General features: G+C 39.2%; 1 protein-coding gene across 1 annotated transcript in view; it reads left to right on the forward strand.

The window, feature by feature from the left end:
* LOC116780087 (transcription factor RFX3-like) overlaps window positions 1–20,661 on the forward strand; it is a 102,122-nt gene that overhangs the window by 74,265 nt on the left and 7,196 nt on the right. Inside the window, exons 8-12 of the mRNA XM_032674569.1 lie at window positions 562–674; window positions 1,479–1,594; window positions 2,082–2,236; window positions 18,610–18,707; window positions 19,003–19,152. Of these exons, the coding sequence (XP_032530460.1) occupies window positions 562–674; window positions 1,479–1,594; window positions 2,082–2,236; window positions 18,610–18,707; window positions 19,003–19,152 (632 nt within the window). The remainder of the gene's footprint in view (window positions 1–561; window positions 675–1,478; window positions 1,595–2,081; window positions 2,237–18,609; window positions 18,708–19,002; window positions 19,153–20,661) is intronic.

A 20,661-nucleotide genomic window follows, 5' to 3' on the forward strand; every position in this document is an offset into this window, starting at 1 on the left:
TTTGAATTTTTGTTCCACTGTCCCCCTGGTTGACAGTGGACTTTCCCCCCCATACCAGTATATCTGTGGGAAACATTTATGAGAAATAGTAAAAGCACATGTTGGCTACAGTCGAAAGTCTTTTTATTTTCAAATAAATATATGCTACTGAGTCTACTAAACCCTAACATTCATGTCAATTCAAAAACTATTCAGTTGATCAAAATAAAACCTATTAAATTCTATTAATCTCTTATGTACTGACATGAATATTCTGCTTCATCCTGTCATATTCTGAAAATGAGTCTTATCTTTTTTCTATACAGATACAAGATGTATGTGTGATCATTTTTTTCTGCTATCTGTCAAGAATAATTTAACATCTCCTTTTGCTGTAAAAATAGATAGTTGGTTTGTTCACAAATTAAACTTCAAAATATATTAACTATGAAAGACATTCCTCTTTGGGCATTATGACCTTCTAGACTTTATTTCTTTACATCATCCTTAAATGTTTTCTAATCAAACTATAATTGGCATACTTTGCGATAGCTTTATTCTGTTATGTTGTCATGGAAACAGATGCATCTCGAGTACTTCCAGAGTTTGGGGAACTTGAAATATCTTCTCTGCCAGATGGTACTACCCTTGAGGACATAAAATCACTGCAAAGTCTTTATCGAGAACACTGTGAGGTAAGAAAAGTGGCATTTCACAGAAATCATTCTTTGAAAATTGGTGTTTCTAGTGAGAATCAGTTCAACAGGATGACTGACACAAAGCAGATTACGGTCAGCCTACTTGTATCTTTTACACTCCTCAAATATTTTGCTTATTCAGAAAGGACATTTGCAAAAAGACTTCTGGAATTTCTCTCTTAACAGGGAAAGAAAATAATAGGTAATAGAATACCAATACTGGAATGTAATCATGTGTAGGTTTTGAGAATTTTAGATAAAACAAACTTTAGATAATATATATTCAGAATTTTGCTTTTTTTATAGGAGTTGAAATTAGATTAAATTATTTCTAATGTTTATGCTAAAAACAAACTCAATTTTTCTTCAAGTTTTAAAGAAGTAGTTTGTTTAAGAACTTAAAACCACATTTTATATTGAATAATGTGTTTTAAAATTATTGTTGATGGGGTTTTAAAGCATGTAATGAAGTAACAAAATTAATGAAATACCAGGTTTCCTTTGTGTTTGCAATAGTATTAAAAGTTCTGTTTAGGTGAATTCACCTGGTATATGTGCTTAGGTTCTTTTCTGGAGGCTTCCATGTATTTCCTCTTGGCCTGATCTGAGTCTCTGTCCACACTAGTCTGGACAGTTGGAAAAATTTTTGCTAAAAAGTTATTAAAAAGTATATTATACATTTATTTATAAGCATACATTTTAATATTTTTTCTGCAAAATGACTGGGGCAGCTATACCCCTGTGAAGAATTGGAGGGCAATCACATAGAAGACTATCTGCACTGGTTTTATATTTTTTCAGGCAATTGTGGATGTTATTGTGAATCTTCAGTTTAGCCTGATAGAAAAATTGTGGCAAACTTTCTGGCGCTTTTCTCCCTCTGCTCCAGCTGACGACACAGTTATTATTGAACTGAGGTCAGTAAATGTCTCTTTGCTTACTGTTCACCATTATGATATAACAGCAGGAGTCAAATCAAAGAAAGACTTAGTTTTACATATAGACTAAGAACCTTTTCTGGTATCAGCAGTTTTTCAGGTTAAATTTTTGTTGCCTGATATTTGACATATAGGCTGTTGGTATATGTCAAACTGCAGCCTTGAAATTATTGTATACATCTTCTATTTTTTCCTTTGGATGACTAAATTCAAAGTATCTCTTCACAATATATTGTCTGGTCTGTTTAAATTGCAAGGACCATTTTATCATACCTCTGCATAATTTATGGTCTGGAGCAGAACTTTGGAGGCCATTTTTTTCCCCCAGTTTCATATGACCAAGTTAGAGTTTCAATTGGATGTAACAGAGATATCTATAAAGTTTTCATTAAATAATCTATTTCAAAATCTGTTGTTCTTATCTGTATGTAAATGCATTTCCATTTGTTACATTTATTCACACTAGCAATCTGAGTGAAATAGAAAATCGACTTCCAAAAGGAAAACTAATTGTTCTGTGCAAAAATGAGTCTATTCTGAAATGGATGGGTAACTGTGACCATGTGATGTACCAGGCTTTGGTGGAGATTCTCATTCCTGATGTCCTTAGACCTATTCCTAGTAAGTTAAACACAGATAACATCTCATAAGACTGTCTTTTGTTTTGTTTTATGTGGTGAAATTTTTGTGTCTCACGTGAAACTTTTGGGAATGATTTTGAAGGATGTAAACTTAGTGTGTGTGTCATCTTTCCTTAATTCTGTTGAGTAGAAAAGTGTACTGGAGTTGATGTAAGCATTGTATTTAAAGAAAAGGAGAGCGGATATTTCACTGCATTTAAGAAAGCCTCTAGAATTTTTAAGAATACATTTCCCTATGGAATATGCCTTTTTAACTGCAAATTCTAAGTTTTTATTAATTTTAAGATAAAAATGGTTTTCTTTATATACTAGTTCTAGTCTGACAGCTGTGAATGCACTATGGCCCTGAGCCTGAATCCAATAATGTCAAGACAGCCTTTCTGCTGACCTCAGTAGGCTTTAGTTTAAGTTTTATATATAAAAGTTCTAGTTGTTAAAAAAGTAAAATGTATATGCTTTGTCTTTTCATTTTTGGATAATTGAAGATTTGTGTATTATCAGTGGTTGCTAAAACCTTATCAGTTTTGATATCTATTAAACCAACATAACACTGTCAAACATCTTAAGGTTTGTTTATTGTTCCACTCTATTATACTTCATTTTCTATTTCCAACATGAAAGACTCATCAATTGATTCTAGTATTATGGTCAACTGACCATTATCAGGAATAGAGCATTCTTTTCAAAGCTGATTTTATAGCATCCATCATTGCTCAAGCATGGTATTTTTTTATGGTTGCTTTTGGTAGTAAATGATTTTTAAATTGTTTTCCAGGAAGAAAAAAACATTTATTTCATGTTTTGTATGTTGTGTTAAATATTGAAAAGTAATTATAATTACATATATATATAAAATATAATATATAATATTAAAAGAAATTATAAAATAAATATTAGGAATGAACAGGGAGACACCGGTGAAATGCCACGAAGGAATTAGGTTGCGTTCCTCTAAAAAGTTAACAAGGTTGATAGGTCCACAAAAGTGCCTCTATAGCAATGCATACAGCATGGGTAACAAATAGGAAAAGATGGAAGTCACTGTGCACCTGGAAAGCTATAATTTAATCACCATCACTGAAACTTAGTGGGACAAATCAAACAACTGAAGCACTGCAATCAATGGCTATAAACTGCTCAGAAAGTGCAGACAAGGAAGAAGGCATGGAGGGGTTGCCCTCTATGTAAAAAAATGGATTGACTGGAGAGAGCTGTCTTTGAAAACTAGTGCTGAATGGGTTGAGAGCTTATGGGTAAAAATAAGGGAAAAGCCAACAAAGACAATCTCGTGGTTGGTGTTTACTACAGGCCACCAGATCAAGGGAGCCTGTTGATGAAGTGTTCTTACTTCAGCTACAGGAAGCATCACACTCGCAGGCTCTGATCCTTGTGGTGGACTTCAACCACCCTGACACCGGCAATCTCTCTTCCCACATCTTTCAAGACCCTGAATCTAAAGGTAGGGACTGGTAGAAAGAAGACCCTCCCATCATGGGAGAAGATCAGGTTTGTGACCACATGAGGAACCTGAGCATGGTTCCATGGGATGACAGGAGGAGCTGGAAGCCATTGTGCAGCAGGAAAACTATGACAGTTGTCATCACAGAAACATGGTGAGATTACTCACATGACTGGAATGCTGGAATGAATGGATAGAAACTCTTCAGAAGGGATAGACAAGGAAGGAGAAGGCAGTGGGGTATCCCTGTATGTTAGGGAGTGTCTCAATTGTCTGGAGCTTAATAATGGTATCTACAGGGTTGAGTGTTTACTCAAGAATCAGGGGGAAGGCCAACAAGACATATATGGTGGGAATCTGTTATAGACCACCCAACCAGGATGAAGAGGCAGACAAAATATTCTATAAACAGCTGGGAGAAGTCCTGTGATCATTAGCCCTTGTTCTCATGGGAAACTTCAACTTATGAGGTCTGCTGAAAATACAACACAGCAGAGAGGAAACAGTCTAGAAGGTTCCTGGAGTGTGTGCAAGATAACTTCCTGACAGCTGGTGAGGGAGCCAGTTAGGGAAGGTGCCCCACTGGACCTGTTGTTTCTGAATAGGAAAGGAGTGGTGGATGATGTGATAGTCGGAGCCCATCTTAGGCATAGCAATCACAAAATGAGAGTTTTTGATTCTTGGACAAGTAAGGAGGGGTGCCAGTAGAACTGCCTCCTTGGACTTCTGGAGGGCAGACTGGCCTGTTTAGAAGATTGGTTGAGAGAATCACTTGGGAGGCAGTCCTGAAGGGCAAAGAAGTCCAGGAAAGCTGGACATTCTTCAGAAAGGAAATCCTAAAGTCACAAGAATAGGTCGTCTCCATGAGCCAAAAGACAAGCTGGCGGAGAAGACCAACCTGCCTGAACAGAGAGCTTTGATTGGAACTTGGGGGGGAAAAAAAGGAGAGTTTATGACCTTTGGAAGGAGGGACAGGCAACTCAGGAGGACTACAAAGATGTCGTGAGTTTATGTGGGAAGAATATGAGCCAGCAGTGTGCCCAGGTGACCAAGGCCAATGACATCCTGACTTGTATCAGAAATAGTGTGGCCTGCAGAACTAGGGAAGTGATTGTCTCCCCGTACTTGGCACTGGTGAGGCTGCACCTTAAATACTGTGTTCAGTTTTTGGCCTCTCATTACAAGAAAGACATTGAGGTGCTGGAGCGAGTCCACAGAAAGGCAATGAAGCTGGTGAAAGGTCTAGAGAATAAGTCATATGAGGACCAGCTGAGGGAGCTGGGGTTGTTTAGCCTGGAGAAAAGGAGGCTCAGGGGAGACCTTATCTCTCTACAACTACCTGAAAGGAGGTTGTAGTGAGGTGGGGGTCCCTCCTCTCTAGTAACAAGTGACAGGACAAAAGGAAATGGCCTCATGTTGCACCAGGAGAAGTTTAGATTGGATATTAGGAAAAATTTCTTCACTGAAAAGGTTGTCAAGCATTGGAACGGGCTGCCCATAGAAGTGGTTGAGTCACCATCCCTGGAGGCATTTAAAAGACGTGTAGACATGGCATTTAGGGACATGGTTTATTGGTGGACTTGGCAGTGTTAGGTTAATGGTTGGACTCAATAATCTTAGAGGTCTTTTGCAACCTAAATAGTTATATGATTCTGTGACCCAACAAGATGCATGCTGGGGTCCTGAGGAAATTGATATAGTTGCCAAGCTGTTCTCCATTATATTTGAGAAGTCATGGCAATCAGACCACATCATCAGTGACTGGAAAAAGGGAAACATTGCACTCATTTTTAAAAACTGTAAAAAGGAGGACCCTGGGAACTCAGGGTGAGGTCGACCTCACCTCTGTTACCTGTAAGATCATGAAGCATGTTAAGGTAACTACCCTGTCTCACCATTCGTGAGATTCTCTGGCAGTCACAGTCCCAAGGACAAAGACTTTAACTTCTGGGACCGAAGCCCCTTCACTGTAGGTGGCTCCAGTGAGCTGACGGGAGCCCCATTTGGCTCCCCACAACTCCCCCTCACACACAGTCAGACCAGGTTTTCTTACCAGTTTGACCCCAGGTTTCCCATAGCAGAATCTCAGATGTCTTGTTCCATAAAACCATTTATTCATGGTACAGCAACACAGAAACAGCCTGAGCTGGTGCTTCCGAGAAGTCGTGTGAATGGTAAGACTGGGTAGTTTCCTTAACAGAGCAGATCCTCCTGGAAGATATGTTGAGGCATATGGATGACAGGGGGGACATTAGGTACAGTCAATGTGGCTTCACCAAGGGCAAATCATGCCTGACTAATCTAGTGGCCTTCTACGATGGAGTGACTGCATCAGTGGAAAAGGGGAGAGCTACAGATGTCATCTACCTGGACTTCTGTAAGGCCTTTGAAACAGTCCCCCAAAATATTCTGGCCAATAAATTGGAGGCATATGGGTTTGATCAATGGACTGTTAGATGGTGTTGGGGTTTAACCCCAGCTGGCAAATAAGTACCACACAGACACTCGCTCACTCCCTCCCTCCCCTGCTAGTTGGATGGGTAATCAGAAAAAAAAAGTAAAACTTGTGGGTTGAGATAAGAACAGTTTAATAATTGAAACAAAGTAAAATATAATAATACTAATAATGTTAATGATAATAATAACAATAATAGTAATTGCAATTGTAATGAAAAGGAGAAAGAAATGAAACCCAAGAAATACAAGTGATGCACAATACAATTGCTCATCACCCTCTGACTGATGCCCAGTCTATCTCTGAGCAGCGATTGGTCACTTCCAGCTAACTCCTCCCAGTTTATATACTGGGCATGATGTTCTGTGTCATGGAATATCCTTTTGGTCAGTTCAGGTCAGCTGTTCCAACTATATTCCTTGCTTTTTGTGTACCTCCTCACTGGCAGAGCATGAAACACTGAAAAGTCCTTGACTTAGGGTAAGCACTACTTAGCAACAATCAAAACATCAGTGTGTTATCAACATTATTACAGAATCACAGAATCATTTAGGTTAGAAAAGACCTCTAAGATCGAGTCCAACCTTTGACCGATCACCACCTTGTCAACTAGACCATAGCACTAAGTGGCACATCCAGTCATTTCTTGAAAACCTCCAGGGATGATGACTCCACCACCTTCCTGGGCAGTCCATTCCAATGTTTAACAATCCTTTCCATGAAGAAATTCCTCTTGATGTCCAACCTGAATGTCCCCTGGCGCAACTTGAGGCTATGTCCTCTCGTCCTGTTGCTAGATGCCTGGGAGAAGAGGTCAAGCCCTACCTTGCCACAACCTCCTTTCAGATAGTTGTAGAGAGTGATAAGATCACCTCTGAGTCTCCTTTTCTCCAGTTGCCTCAGTCGCTCCTCATATGACTTACCTTTGCTGCAGACTTGCCCTCTGATCTCAGAGGTTTCAGATTCCTGAAGGCAATCCTTACCAGTAAAGACTCAAGTGTAGAAGGCATCAAGTACCTCAGCCTTTGTCATTAGGTTCCCTACCCCATTCAGCACCAGGCTCACATTTTCTCTGGTCATTTTTTTTGCTGATGTACCTGTAGAAACCCTTAATGTTACTCTTCACATCCCTCGTCAGTTTCAACTCCAGGTGGGCTTTGGCTTTCCTAACCTCATCTCTGCACATTTGGACAGTGTCTCTGCATTCCTCCTGGGTCACTTGCCCCTTTTTCCAGCTCCTGTGCGCTTCCTTTTCGTGTTTTAGTTGTGAGTTCCTTGTTCGTCCATGCAGACCTGTCATCTTTGCTTGATTTCCTGCTCATTGTGATGGACCGTTCTTGAGCTTGGAGGAGGTGATCCTTGAATATCAAGCAGGTCACCTAGATCCCGTCTGATCTCCAGGACTGCCTCCCATGGGATTCTTCCAAGCAGGTCTATTCTCTCAGTATGCTCAACTCCACCATCTCACGGTCAATGCAGCCCAGGTTCCCCCCAAGCTTCACATCACCAACAGTTTGTAAGAATTGTAAGAAAAGCTTCCTTGTTTGTAAGAACTGTGTCCAGCAGTGTCTCCTTTTCAGCCCTGTTTTGCCGATTACAAGCTCTCTCTTTTCCATAACACCCTGCACCCTTTGTTTGCCAACCCATTCCAGTACTCCCTTGATTGTGGGTAGTCATCTCCCTCCCCTGTTATTTCTAGTTTAAAGTTCTTGCCAGGTTGGCCAGCCTGTTGGTAAAGATGGTTTTGCTACACTTGGTTAGGTGGATCCCATATCTCTCTAACAGTCTTCAGTCCTTAAAGAAGGGTCCCCATGGTCATAAAATACAAATACCAATTGTCATTGCCAGCTGAGCAACCAACTGTTGACCCACAGGATACTTCCATTCCTCCTCAAGCTCTTACTTTTCACTGGAAAGATCAATGAGAAAACTACCTGGGCCCCCATACCCTTGACCATTGCTCCCAGGTGCATGTAGTCACACTTGATATGCTCCAGGTCTCCTCTGGCAGTATTGGTGCCCATGTGAAGATTCGCAAGGAGTAATAATCCCAGGATTGGACAAACCTTGTCAGTATCTCCCCAGCAATCAGTAAATCTCCCAACACAGCAGGTCAGATGTGGGCCCCCATCCCCTAAAGCATGGAGTCTACCACTATTATCACTTGTCACTTCCTTCTGGTGCTGCTGTGTGGCTTGGGCTTAACTAACTCAGATGATTCATTGGACAGAGTTCCCAGACCTTCATCTGCTGTGAGGGTACTGCATCTGTTCTTCAGCTGGAGATATGCAGGTGAAGCAGGAGCTTTCTTTCTGCTTCCAGAAGTCACAGGCTTCCAGCCTTTGCCATTTCCTAACCCAAGTAGCACAGACCACCTGATTCTCCTTCAACACAGCTGAGACTTCAGGCTGCAGGGTCTTGAAAAACCAGTAGATCTCTTTCTCACCTTCTCTGATACCACGCAGTCTGCTGACCTCTTCCTGTACCTCCTTGGCAACACAGGTCCTGTTCCACTGCACACCTTCTGCAGGCAAGGAAACTGTCTCCCTCTACCCCAGCCTCAGCGAGAGACCCCAAGCACTCACTGTACTCTGAGAGTTGCATCCTCCCTTTGGGAGTTCGGTCTGGATTGAGACCTCTGACATTATAGGGATAGTTGCATCAATGGCTGGAGGTGGTACCCTGTGACACATTAACACCATTACTCAGGACATGGATGCTGTTCTCTGCAAAGTTTCTGGGTCCCTTCTAAGTGCTGCATCTGTTGTCTGCCTCTGTTATCTATGCTGTAAGAAAAAACTCAGGAAAATATTTGCAAGTACTACTTTGTAGAAATACCCCATCATAGGCAGGTTTCTTTTTTTTCTGGATAATCAGAAAGGTACCAACAGGAAAAAAAAAGGGAAAATATGTTTAATTTAGTAAGGATGTAAACTGATAATTCTATTTTTGAGTTTCATCTTTTTTTCTTTTCCTGATTTTCAGTATTCGGGGAAACCTACTCTTTCCCATAACTTCCTAATAAATATTACCATAAAGGAAATTAGGAGTGAAGAAAAACTTTTTGAAAAACAAGCTCTAAGTAAAATTTGGTCAGTTGAAATTTTTGTGAAAACTTTTTAGTGCCAACAAAATGAATGAAAAACTACTGAGTAGGAAAAAGCCAAATTTCTTTGTTCAAAAATAAGTCAAACACTTTATACTTCAGCAAGAGTAAAATTTATTATTATCTAATGATTCTAGCAAAAGACCAGAACCACTGTGTATTAATGGCAATAGATCCTTTCCCCTGAGAATGGCCTTTTTAACTCTTCACAAATGACGGGATGGACAGTACCAAACTTGTTTGAGAGTTCCTCTTCCAGGCAGAGAAGTTATGTTCAAGATATTTTTCACATTGTGTTTCTCAATTTCAGCAATTTCAAGTTCCGGAAAAACTGCAAAATCTTGTTATTTGTGTAGGAGAAAGATTTCATATGAGAAACACAAACTTTTTGAATGCTTATCCAAAAATAAATGTTCTTCTCCTAACTTTTTTTGCTGCATCATTTAATATGTGTTTAGTAACACTTTACAAACTATCTGAATGAACTTAGGCCATTTATTTTGCACCAGATGCTTAAAATTCTCTGAAAGTGGTTTTTGGCAATTTTGATGATACCCAGATCAACTTGAAGAATGTTTGGAGCATGTAGGCGCTTAGGCTTTTGGTAATGGCTGGATATGTTAACCACTGTTTACAGGACAGAGGACAACAAAATTTTTTAATTTAATGTATCATTTTCAAAGTTCATTAGAAATTTGTGATCACTCTATACATCACCGTCCTCTAATAATATAGTGTTCAGCTAGAAAGATGGAATATTATTTCTTTAGAATTCAGACTTTTTCTTTCTTCATAGCTAAAGACTTTTTTTTAAATCAGGATGACACTGAACTGCATTTGTTCCACACTCATTTTGTAAAACAGATAATTCTGTAATACAGTGGGGTTGAAAAGATCTTAGGTATTTTACATAGCATTTGTCCAGGAAAAAACTTTGCTAGCAGAAGTTTTTAATTACAGGATTCATCAATTACTCAAGCTGAAAAAGGGCATTTCTCATATTAGGTGACTTCCATTAACAGTTAATTGTTACTCTACCAAACATGCTGTTTTGCCTCATAAACAAAATCCAGTCTTTACTTGTCGCTGTTAAGTTGAGATGGCCAAAGCGACACAGAAACAGTCTTCTTCCAAAAGCAGGACAGGAGAGGGATAGATAGATAGAACCTTTATTGTAACAAGTCACCGACATTTATAGCTCTTGGCATAACATACATGTTACATTATGATTGGTGCCTGTAAATAAACATGCATCAGGATTGGCTGCCCTGTAGCATGCTCACGATGATTCAGCACCTGTAGACTCATGGTGATTAAGCTCCAGCAAACTCACTCTGACTCCGCAGAAAACTCAGGATATCTGCCTCTATAGTCCTGTCTTCCTTCTGGCAGACCTACTGTTAACCCTGACAATTCCCCCTTTTTTTTGTATTTATGCCACAAAGATGGCCTTGACAGTCTGTTGCAGGGCCCTTTGCAACAGGCTGATCAAGCAAGGCATCAGTATCAACAAACCCTGAATCAAAGCTAAGAAGAAATGCAGCATTTCCCAACGAGGATGGATAACAACACTTCACCAAGAAAAAAGAGAGTTCATCTACCATCTAGAATAAGGACTCACTATGGTCTGACAGATTCATGTAACACATTCCTTTAAAATCTGGACACTCATGTAAAGTATTTTTAAGTCTACACACATATATATCTACACAGTTTCTCTCTCTCATACAATCTTTTTCCAGTCGTTCAATAGGTGGTCACCTCAGTCATTCTTCACTCACGCATAACTGGAATTTCTATTATACTTTTACATTGTAATTACACAGTTTACATTTTAAGTAGTTATTGGCTGTGTACTTCTCAGTCTGTCATTTTTTGGTAGTCACGTTCAACAACTGTACTTGGTTTGAAGAGGAATTATTATAAGGAATATAAGGTCTAACAAATTTAAATGAGATCTATTCTGATTTAGCATCTGTTTATGCACATGCATAGTCTCTTTCCCCCTTTTTTTGTATTTAAAAATAGTCATTTGATGTGTAAAATGCTTTCTTGATAATAACTTGTTCTAGGAGTGAGTTAGTTTTGTTTAGAATACTAAAGGCTAATAAAGTCAAAGACATAACACTGGTGAGTAATTTCTGCATTTTGCATCTTGCAGTAATTTGATTTTTCTACACAACAAAATAGAAACAATGTCATTTAAGCTAAAAGGACATAAGAAAGTAATGCCCGTACACTTTTAATTTCTAACTGAAAGGCACTTAATTTGTTTCATAACCTAAGTTCCACTGTTATAACTATTATCTGTTATTGATGCTATTTCATTTTGGGTACTAACTTCCAGTTAAGTCAAAGTTAAGAAGGCAGTATTACATACAGAGCATTCTAAAGGAGATGATTAAGGAACATCAAGAGAAATTACACATCATGTGTTATATACGCTACTTGATCTTATTTTTACTTCCACTTGTCCCATGGGCTTATTTGTATGTGTTTAAGTCAATTCACTGTGGAGACAACGTAGTCTCGATACTCAGGCCACACAACTGATCTAGTTATGCAAAAAAAACCTTATTATTTGGCTGAATGGACTTCCTCAATGAGTTTGCTGCAGGGAGACACAAATGTGATGCCAGGAAGGGGAAAAAGGAAAGAAAGAAGGTTTAGTTTGCAATCACCGGACTACAGTAACCCGGATTAGGATTAAATTTTCTGAATTACTCTTAATTATTCTTTTAGTAAGCAGACATATAGAAGGGCAAAAAAGGAAAAACCCAACAATTTAAGCCTTTGAATTTAACTGCAACGAGTTAAAGAAACATTTGAATAATAAAAATCTCAGGAGTTTTTAAACATTGGTAATTTAAGTAGAAACATGAGGTTTTTGTCCCTTTACACAGGTTAAAACAAAAGGTAAATAAGTTAAAGCTTCTGTTTGTAATTGAATATTATTGTATCATGTTCTTCACTACAAAACAAAGTTAAAAAGGGACAGTTATTTTAGTGAAAATTTCTGAAATTGCAATGCTCAAGTCACATGTATTCTATTTTTTATATAAAGTTAGTACTTAAAAGTCTTATTTATCCTTGAGATAGGTGGGACATGTTTGTAGCTTACTGAAATTTAATCTTTAAGGCACTAACATTTATTTTCTCATTAGAAGAATTATCCTTACTTCTACTTTTTACATTAATTAAAAAGGGTATTAGAAATTTTGTATGGAATGAAGTGTTCTATAAAGCAATTTCTATTCATGTGTAAAATTCAGGGTTATATTATTCTATTAACATATCATCTAATTTTATATTTTTGTTCATCTTTTAGCAACATGCTGTAAGAGCTGTAAATTAATACAAATGGTATTTCACTTCTTGAACCTAGTTACTCATAATTCACATCTTGACTGAACCGAAGGGATATTGTATCAAATATGGATCAAATTAGCTTGTACAATACGTTATCATGGGATTACCTACTCAACAGTGTTAATACTGAATAAGAATCTCTGACCATTTACATTAGGCATATCAAGAGAAGTCTCACAGCAGTAGTCACTAAAGGAAAATAAAAGTTATTAGAATTCACATAGTATATTGCAAATAATTCTGTTAAAGACATCCATGCCCCCTCACACTGAGTATAATGTTGTAACTTTTAGAGATTTATGCCGGATGTCTGCAGCGTGACATGCACTCCAACCTGCAAGAATTGTTTTAGTTTTGGAAAAACAGCAAATTACAGCATTACTTGTTCTTACAGTTTTTTCAAAGCTTCCTAAATTGTGGAGAAATTAAACCAATGTCTGAGTTACGTGAGTAATGTGTGATTGGCAGCAACGCATGATTTCTGTCTATAGTCGGTACTTAGAAAAATGAATAGATAAGTCGCTATTATAGTCTGCTAATACAGCTTGAAATTCATTATCTTCCATGAGAAGTCAGTCCAAGTTGTCTCTGGGATGTAGTTAACTCTCGGTCCTTGTTCATTTGCCTCTTCTAGGCGTTCTTCACCTTTAATAAAAAACTTACAAGTTTGTTATTAATAGTTTAGTCAGTTTTAAGTGGTTATTGTGGGTAATTTCACAGTTTTTCTCTGAAGCTGAAGGCTTAGTGACGATTCTTTGCAGTATAATTCTCTCCATAGGAGATAGGTTCTATGACTTGGTTCTTTGAATTTTTCCTCGAGCATTCTTCAATCCTGCTTCTCAAATAACATTGGTTAGAACAATCACATTTAGTTCTAACTCAGTTTCTTTAGGTCTCTGACTTCTGTATTTTCTTTTACTCTGTTTATCATTTTGAGCAGCATTTTATCAGGTTGTACTGCAGAACAATTCTTTCTTATCGTAAAGCAAAACACACTGAATTTCAAGAAGACCACTGTAACTTTGATAAAAGAAAGTAGCAAGGCATTAATTGAACAGGTTGATAAGTGTCAGTTTTCATTATGAAGAGACAACTGGCTGTTCGAAATTCCAGCATATGGAAATCCTTCAGAGGATGGGATTACTGATTTTGATAAGGGTTTTATTTGCATAATTGGATTAAATATAGTTTTGTATCCTTTACTTTTCTGTTATCAAGCTACACCTAGCTTGGGATTTGAACAGCATTTTTGAAATTGAAACTTCCACCTTTCTAATGTAAGGATGCACAGTAATTCATAGGGCAGATTTCTGCCTCTCTGGATGCAAAACATGAAACTGGAGAACAGTCATGTCCTTTCAGACTTAAGCAGTTTCACCCAGCCTCTGAAAAGATATGATCAGCTAGGATTTATAAGCAACTAATTCTGAATATTTGTTGATATTATATACTTTTCTGGGATAACATAATATTTTGAGAATATTTGTATGTATTAAGTAATGAAGAATAGGAATGCTTGAAAACTCTAAACACATTACTTGAACAAAATAGTTATAACAGTTTAACTTACACAGATGCATTTAAGAATTTAACAACTGCAAACAACGTTTAGCAACTTCCAACTTTAGCAATTTAAATAAAGATACAGCAAAACTCACTCAGGTTGCTTCAAACCAGGGTCTTACTTATAGGAGCATACCAGGGGATCAGGGATGCTTCCTGGCAAAGCAGCAACAGTTCTGGTCTAAGCTTGTCACTTGATAACAGGGACACACCTCTGCTGCTTAGCACAGAGACTAGAACAGATGCAGTTTAAGACAATTTTAGATACCTTCAAAATTACGCATATTTGTATTTCACAGAATCTGAGTAAGGCAGAATTTGTCTTTTGAATTCCCAAATGTAATAACCCTAAACAAATCAATGCAAGGCTGTAACTAATCATCAGTTGTGTTCTATTTTAGAGTTTGTTATTGGTGCTGTTATCTTTTCCAGCAAAATATCTTTGTGTGAAAGAGCATTTATACTCTTTTATTTCTCTTTCTTAGAAAACTTCACAGTTCTGAAAGCACTCGAGTTTTCAGAATGTTTTCTAGTTTTCAGCAACAACTTGCATAAAAAAATATTGCCTAAGAAAATTTCCACCTCTCAGTCTTTCTGGCATATGCTCTACTGAGAACAGAAAAATCAAGGTTATCAAAGTAGTTTACATGGATTGCTTCTTGCTTGTTGTTATAAAAGGTAGAAAAGGTTTTGATTTCCTCTATTCCCTTACTAAGCAACAGATTAAATTTGAAAGGCTGTCTGCTGCTAGGCAATTCCCTGTATTATCTCTTTAGATCTTATCTCTCTCTCCACAAAGGTGGACATCTCCGGCTAAAACGACCCAATTTTCATTTTCTTACTTTTTTTTTTCCCCTCTGGCAAAAACTGCCTTTGTCAACTAAGAAACCTTGAACCAAGCATTTTACTAAATTAGTCTACACAAAACCTTTTCTAGCAATCTGTAAAGACTTGTCTGCAACACACAAATCAACAAAAGGGTGCTGCACGTCTGTCCACGCGGGGGGGGGGGGGAGGAGGAGGCAGGAACAGCTGTGCCTGGCGCCAACTCCGCTCAGCTCCGGTGGAAAGCCGTTTCCCCCACACACACACGCTTCGGAATTCTTCATCGCAGGCAGCGGGACCGCCAGCCCTGCGCCGTTCCGCCATTTCAGCGCGCTCCCCCCCGCGCGCCGCTGTCAGCCGCCCTGCACCCGGCTGCTCCCCCGCTCTCTCCCCCCCACCGCTTGCGAGCGGCGGGGGCCGTCTTCGCAGGGTCCCAGCACAGCGTAGGTACCCCCTCTCTTTTGTTCAAGACACTTCGACCTTTCACTACATTAAACTTAATCTGTGAGAACTTTTTAAAACAGTTGCATATCGAATGTGTTTTGCCTTACACACACTGTGAAACTGAAACAGTTAACTAGCACATGAACAAAGAATAGGTAACTCAGGCTGCGAAAAGGAAAGAAAAGAAGGTGGGTGCCGACTCCAAGCCCGAGGGCAAACACGGGCTCTGCTCTCTTGTCCTCCGCCCGGCCCCCGCTGAGGGGCCGCGGCACTCAGCTCGGTTTTGCCGCCCCTTTGTTCGCTCTCCAGTTTGTTTCTGCCCCGCTCCTTTTGCCTGCACGTCTCGATTTGAATTTCTCTCCTTAGTTGTTTCCTCGACTGAGTCATCTGGTAGAAAAACTTTTTCTGCAGCGGCGGCACTGTGTGTGAGCTGGGATGGAAGGTCTCCCGTTCGGAGGGGAACCTAGCGGGTTGGGCAGTGAGTCACGGTCCGGTCCCGCACGGCTCGGTCGGGGTAGAGGTGGGGGGTGCACAGATGGTTTCTATGAGAAGACACCAAAAGCTGTCCCCATGTCAGAAAGAGTCATTTTGAGCTGGCTCCAAGATGGACCCACTGCTGGCCAAAGTCTGAGCCAATCAAAGACATTATTAGCATCTCTGTGATAACATATTTTAAAAAAAGGGTAAAAAATGTTGCACAACAGCAGCTGGGAGAAAGGAGTGAGAATATATGAGAGAAACAATTCTGCAGACTCCAAGGTCAGTGAAGAAGGACAGGGAGGAGGTGCTCCAGTGACTGGAGCAGAGATTCGTCTGCAGCCTATGGGGAAGACCATGGTGAAGCACACTGTCACTCTGCAGCCCATGGAGGACCCCACACGAGAGCAGGTGGGTGTGCCCTGAAGGAAGCTTACAGCCCATGGAGAGCCCATGCTAAAGCAGGGTCCTGGTAGGTCCTGTGGAGAGGAACCCATGCTGGAGCAGGTTTTTTGGCAGAACCTGTGATCTTGTGTGGAGACCTACACTGGAGCAGTCCATTCTTGTAGGACTTCACCCCATGGAAAGGACCTATGATGGAGCAGTTCGTGAAGAACTGTAGCCTATGGGAAGGACCCATGTTTGAGAAGGTCATGAAGGACTGTCTCCCATGGGTGGGACCCCATACTGGAGCAGGGGAAGAGCATGAGGAGGAAGGAAAGGCAAAGACAGTGTTATGAACTGATCGCAACCCCCTTTTTTTGTTGCCCTGTGCCACTTGGGGGGAGGAGGTGGAAGAGTTGGGAATTAAGTTGTTCCTGGAAAGAAGTGAGGATTGGAGGAATTTTTTTTTTTTATTTCTTCTTATTTCTCATTTTCCAACTCTGTTTGATTGGCAAAAAATTCAATTAATTTCCCTAAACTGAGTCTGTTTTGCCTGTGATTGTAATTGCTGAGTGATCTCCCTGTCCTTATCTTGACCCATGAGCATTTTGTCATATTTTTCTCCCCTGTTCTGTTGAGAAGGGAGAGTGATAGAGCAGCTTGGTGAGCACCTGGTGGTCAGCCAAGGTCAACCCATCACAAGACTTCATCTACTTCTTCCTGATGAGGTAGTCTGTATCAGATACCTACATCATCACCCACATTGTTATGTCATCTAATCCGGACCCTTAAACTCTCAACTGGCTTATCATCTATCCCTAGGCAAAGCTCCACACATTCTACCTCCTCCTTCATATAGAACACCTTCTTGACTTGTTTTCCCTAAAGATTCTGTATCTATCCATTGTAGCACTCCAGTTGTATGAACCATCCCACAATATCTCTGTGATCGTAGCCCTGCAAATGCTCACAGACATCTAATTCCTCCTATTTTCCCCCATGTTGCATGCATAAGTGTGCAGGCACTTCAGAGAGGCACCCAGTCATACCAATTTCCCCAAAAGGGTATGAAAGCTTTCCCATAATGCTGATGTCCTGACATTTCCTTAGTTATGTGCACATGCTTGAAGTGGTCTGCTTTCAACATGGTTTTGTTGATTCTGAGGTCCCTCCTGTTTACACCACATCCTTTGCTTGCCTATCCAGTCTATGACTTACTCACTTGACTATTGGTCATCCCTTCCCCATCATTTCTAGTGTGAAGCTCTCCTTACCAGGTTGGTCAGCCTGTTGACAAAGCTGTTTGCGCCTCACTTAGTCATGTGGATCCTGTTTCTCCCTAGCAGTCCTCCATTCTTAAAGAGAATCCCATGGTCATAGTGGCACAAAGTCTAGTTGGAGGCCAGTAAATAGCAGCGTATCCCAGAGGCCAATACTGGGTCCAACACTGTTCAATGTCTTCATTAGTGATCTGGATGATGGGGCAGAGCATACCCTCAGCAAGTTTGCTGATGACACAAAACTGGGAAGAGTGGCTGATACATCACAAGGTTGTGCTGCTATCCAGAGGGACCTTGAAAAGATGGATAAATGGGTTGACAGGAACCTCATACAGTTCAGAAAGGGGAAGTGCCAAGTCCTGCTCCTAATGGTATCCTGGGCTGTGTTAGACAAAGTATTGCCAGTAGGTCCAGGTAGGTGATCCTTCCCCTTTATTCAGCACTAGTTGAGTACTGTATACATGGAGTCCTGTCTCTAGTTCTGGTCTCCCCAGTACAAGAGTGACATGAACATACTGGAGAGAGTCCACTGAAGGGTCATGAATTGGCACTGCTTAACTGTCCTCAAGGTGAAAAAATTTCTCCTATCAAGTCAGGACCCCTCTTTTTTCAGTTTATGCCCAGTGTTTATCACCCTCCTGCATCATTTTGAAGAGGGTCTTATCTTCTTGATACCTTGTAGGTATTGAAAGGCTTCTACTAGGTCCCCCCAAACTTTCTCTTTTCCAGGCTGAAAAAACCTACTTCCCTCAACCTCTCCTCATAAGGTATGTGCTCCAACTCCCTGACCCTGTGACCCTCTACTGAACTTGCTCCAGTTTATCAACATCTTTCTTGTATTGATAGGCATCTAAACCTAGATTGAATAAGTCTCTGAGCCAATAAATGCAGTACTTCTCAATGTGGGATATTTAAATTCTGAGGATGAAAAAGGTTTCAAGAGAGGCACCTTGCCATCCTTTTAATTTTATTTTTATTCTTTAATGTTTAGGTGCCTTGACTCAAGCCATTCGCAATTTTGCAAAAAGCCTTGAAGGTTGGCTTTCCAGTGCCATGATCAATATTCCACAGAGAATGATACAAACCAAGGTAAACAAAGTTTACTGCAGTTTTTTTCACAATTGTACACTAGATGTCATTCAAGATCTAAAAGTAGCAACCTTTTAACTTTTATGCTAAATGTCATATTTAGGTTGAACTTCAAAGATAAAACATGGGATTGGAAATAACTTTGTTTTGCCAAAAAAAACCATAGGAAAAACAGTATTTGTTCCATTATATGTGAATTGCTCATAAATTAATACAGCAATTTTAAAATTAAAATAGATGAAACAGAAGATTGGTCGATAATACAATGTGTTAAGATAAATGGATTTCTTCATAGATTGCCTCTGTAAGTGCCTTTGCCCAGACTTTGAGAAGATACACATCTCTTAATCACCTGGCTCAGGCAGCTCGAGCTGTGCTTCAGAACACTTCTCAGATCAACCAGATGCTCAGTGATCTCAACCGTGTGGATTTTGCCAATGTACAGGTACCTTTGGTTTTAAAAACCAGACTTTTAAAACAATTATAACTTCTACCTGATTTTTTTCATTTTTATTGTTAGTTCTTATTCTATCAAGAAAGCAAAGTAGGAACATTTTTCTGATTTATATATATACAGTGATTCAGTCAAAAATTTCCAGTTTCTGCTTTGGCTGTAAGGAAAATAAAACCTCAGAAACATTATCTGTTTCCATTTTCTCTGAAAGTTTCTTATCCTTCAGACTATGCATTCTGCCAATTTTTATTTAATGCAGATGAAAGTGTAGACTACGTGTGTTGTTAGAATGAACAGCATGAACAATGCCTGAAGATGAAATCTTGGATAGTAACATAGCTTCTGATCTTCCATAAAAAAGTATTGATCGTATTTCTAGTACAGATGGTTTCATTATTTTTATTATGTTTCATATTTTTATTTAAAATACAATATCATATGTATACTTTAATTGTTTGTGTTTACATTTCTGACCTTTCCTAAGTAACTGGTTAGAACTATTTTCCAGTTATCTGTAAAACATCAATTTATTATTTTTCATTAGACTTATAAAAGGGTTTCCCTTTTGCCTCTTTCTTCTCCTTAGAAAAAATAACATTTTTTTTCTCCTGTTGCTCAACTAACTTTCATGGCCCAGATTACTGATAGTCACACATTTGTCTTCTTTCATGAACAAACATTTAAACTCATTTTAACAGAAGTTCAGAAGTTCACTAAGAACAGTTAAATTCTTTTTGTTTTTTTCAAAGATCTTTGAATAAATAATATTTAACACAATATAGTTATATTGCATAATAGTGTGTGATTTAGTATGTGACCAAATATATGGTGTATTAAAAATTGTTCTGTGGTAAGATATAGGGTCTATGAATGTTGAGCTATTAACTTGGCATGTGATAGCTAGAGTTTAAGAATATGGTCTATGTCAAATCAATATTGGTTTTCTCAAATTCCATTTAACAGAAGTATCCATACTAGTCTTATTAAAACTTAAAAATGTAATATAATCACATTCCATGATAATACTGTGAATTGCTCATTATTGTACACGGACTGTGTTTGTCCAGTTGTGTGCTATTTATATTGCTCATTAAGCAATCTGTAATATACTGCAGACTATGGATAAACACAGCAATCCTTTTTTGTACATTAAACAAAGTTTTTTTTAAGTGAGGTGATTAAAAAATGTAACAGAAATTGTAGTTGGTCTTAACTCTGTCATGATTTAGTAATGCCATTCCCCAATTTAGTGTTCCCACTGAAACACACCAGACCTCCCACCCCTCCCCCTGCAGCAGGCCGGAGAGGAGAATTGGAAGGACAAAAAAGGTAAAGATCATGGGTTGAGATAAGAACAATTTACTAGAAACAGCAATGAGATAAGAAAACAAACAGTAACAACAACAAGGCTAATAAGAGTGTACAAGATAGGCAAACGATTCACATGTGATTGCTCTCCATGTCTAACCCGGCACCACACTACTGTACACGCCATGCACC

Source organism: Chiroxiphia lanceolata, chromosome W (genome assembly GCF_009829145.1).
Source record: "Chiroxiphia lanceolata isolate bChiLan1 chromosome W, bChiLan1.pri, whole genome shotgun sequence".
Lineage (NCBI taxonomy): Eukaryota > Metazoa > Chordata > Aves > Passeriformes > Pipridae > Chiroxiphia > Chiroxiphia lanceolata.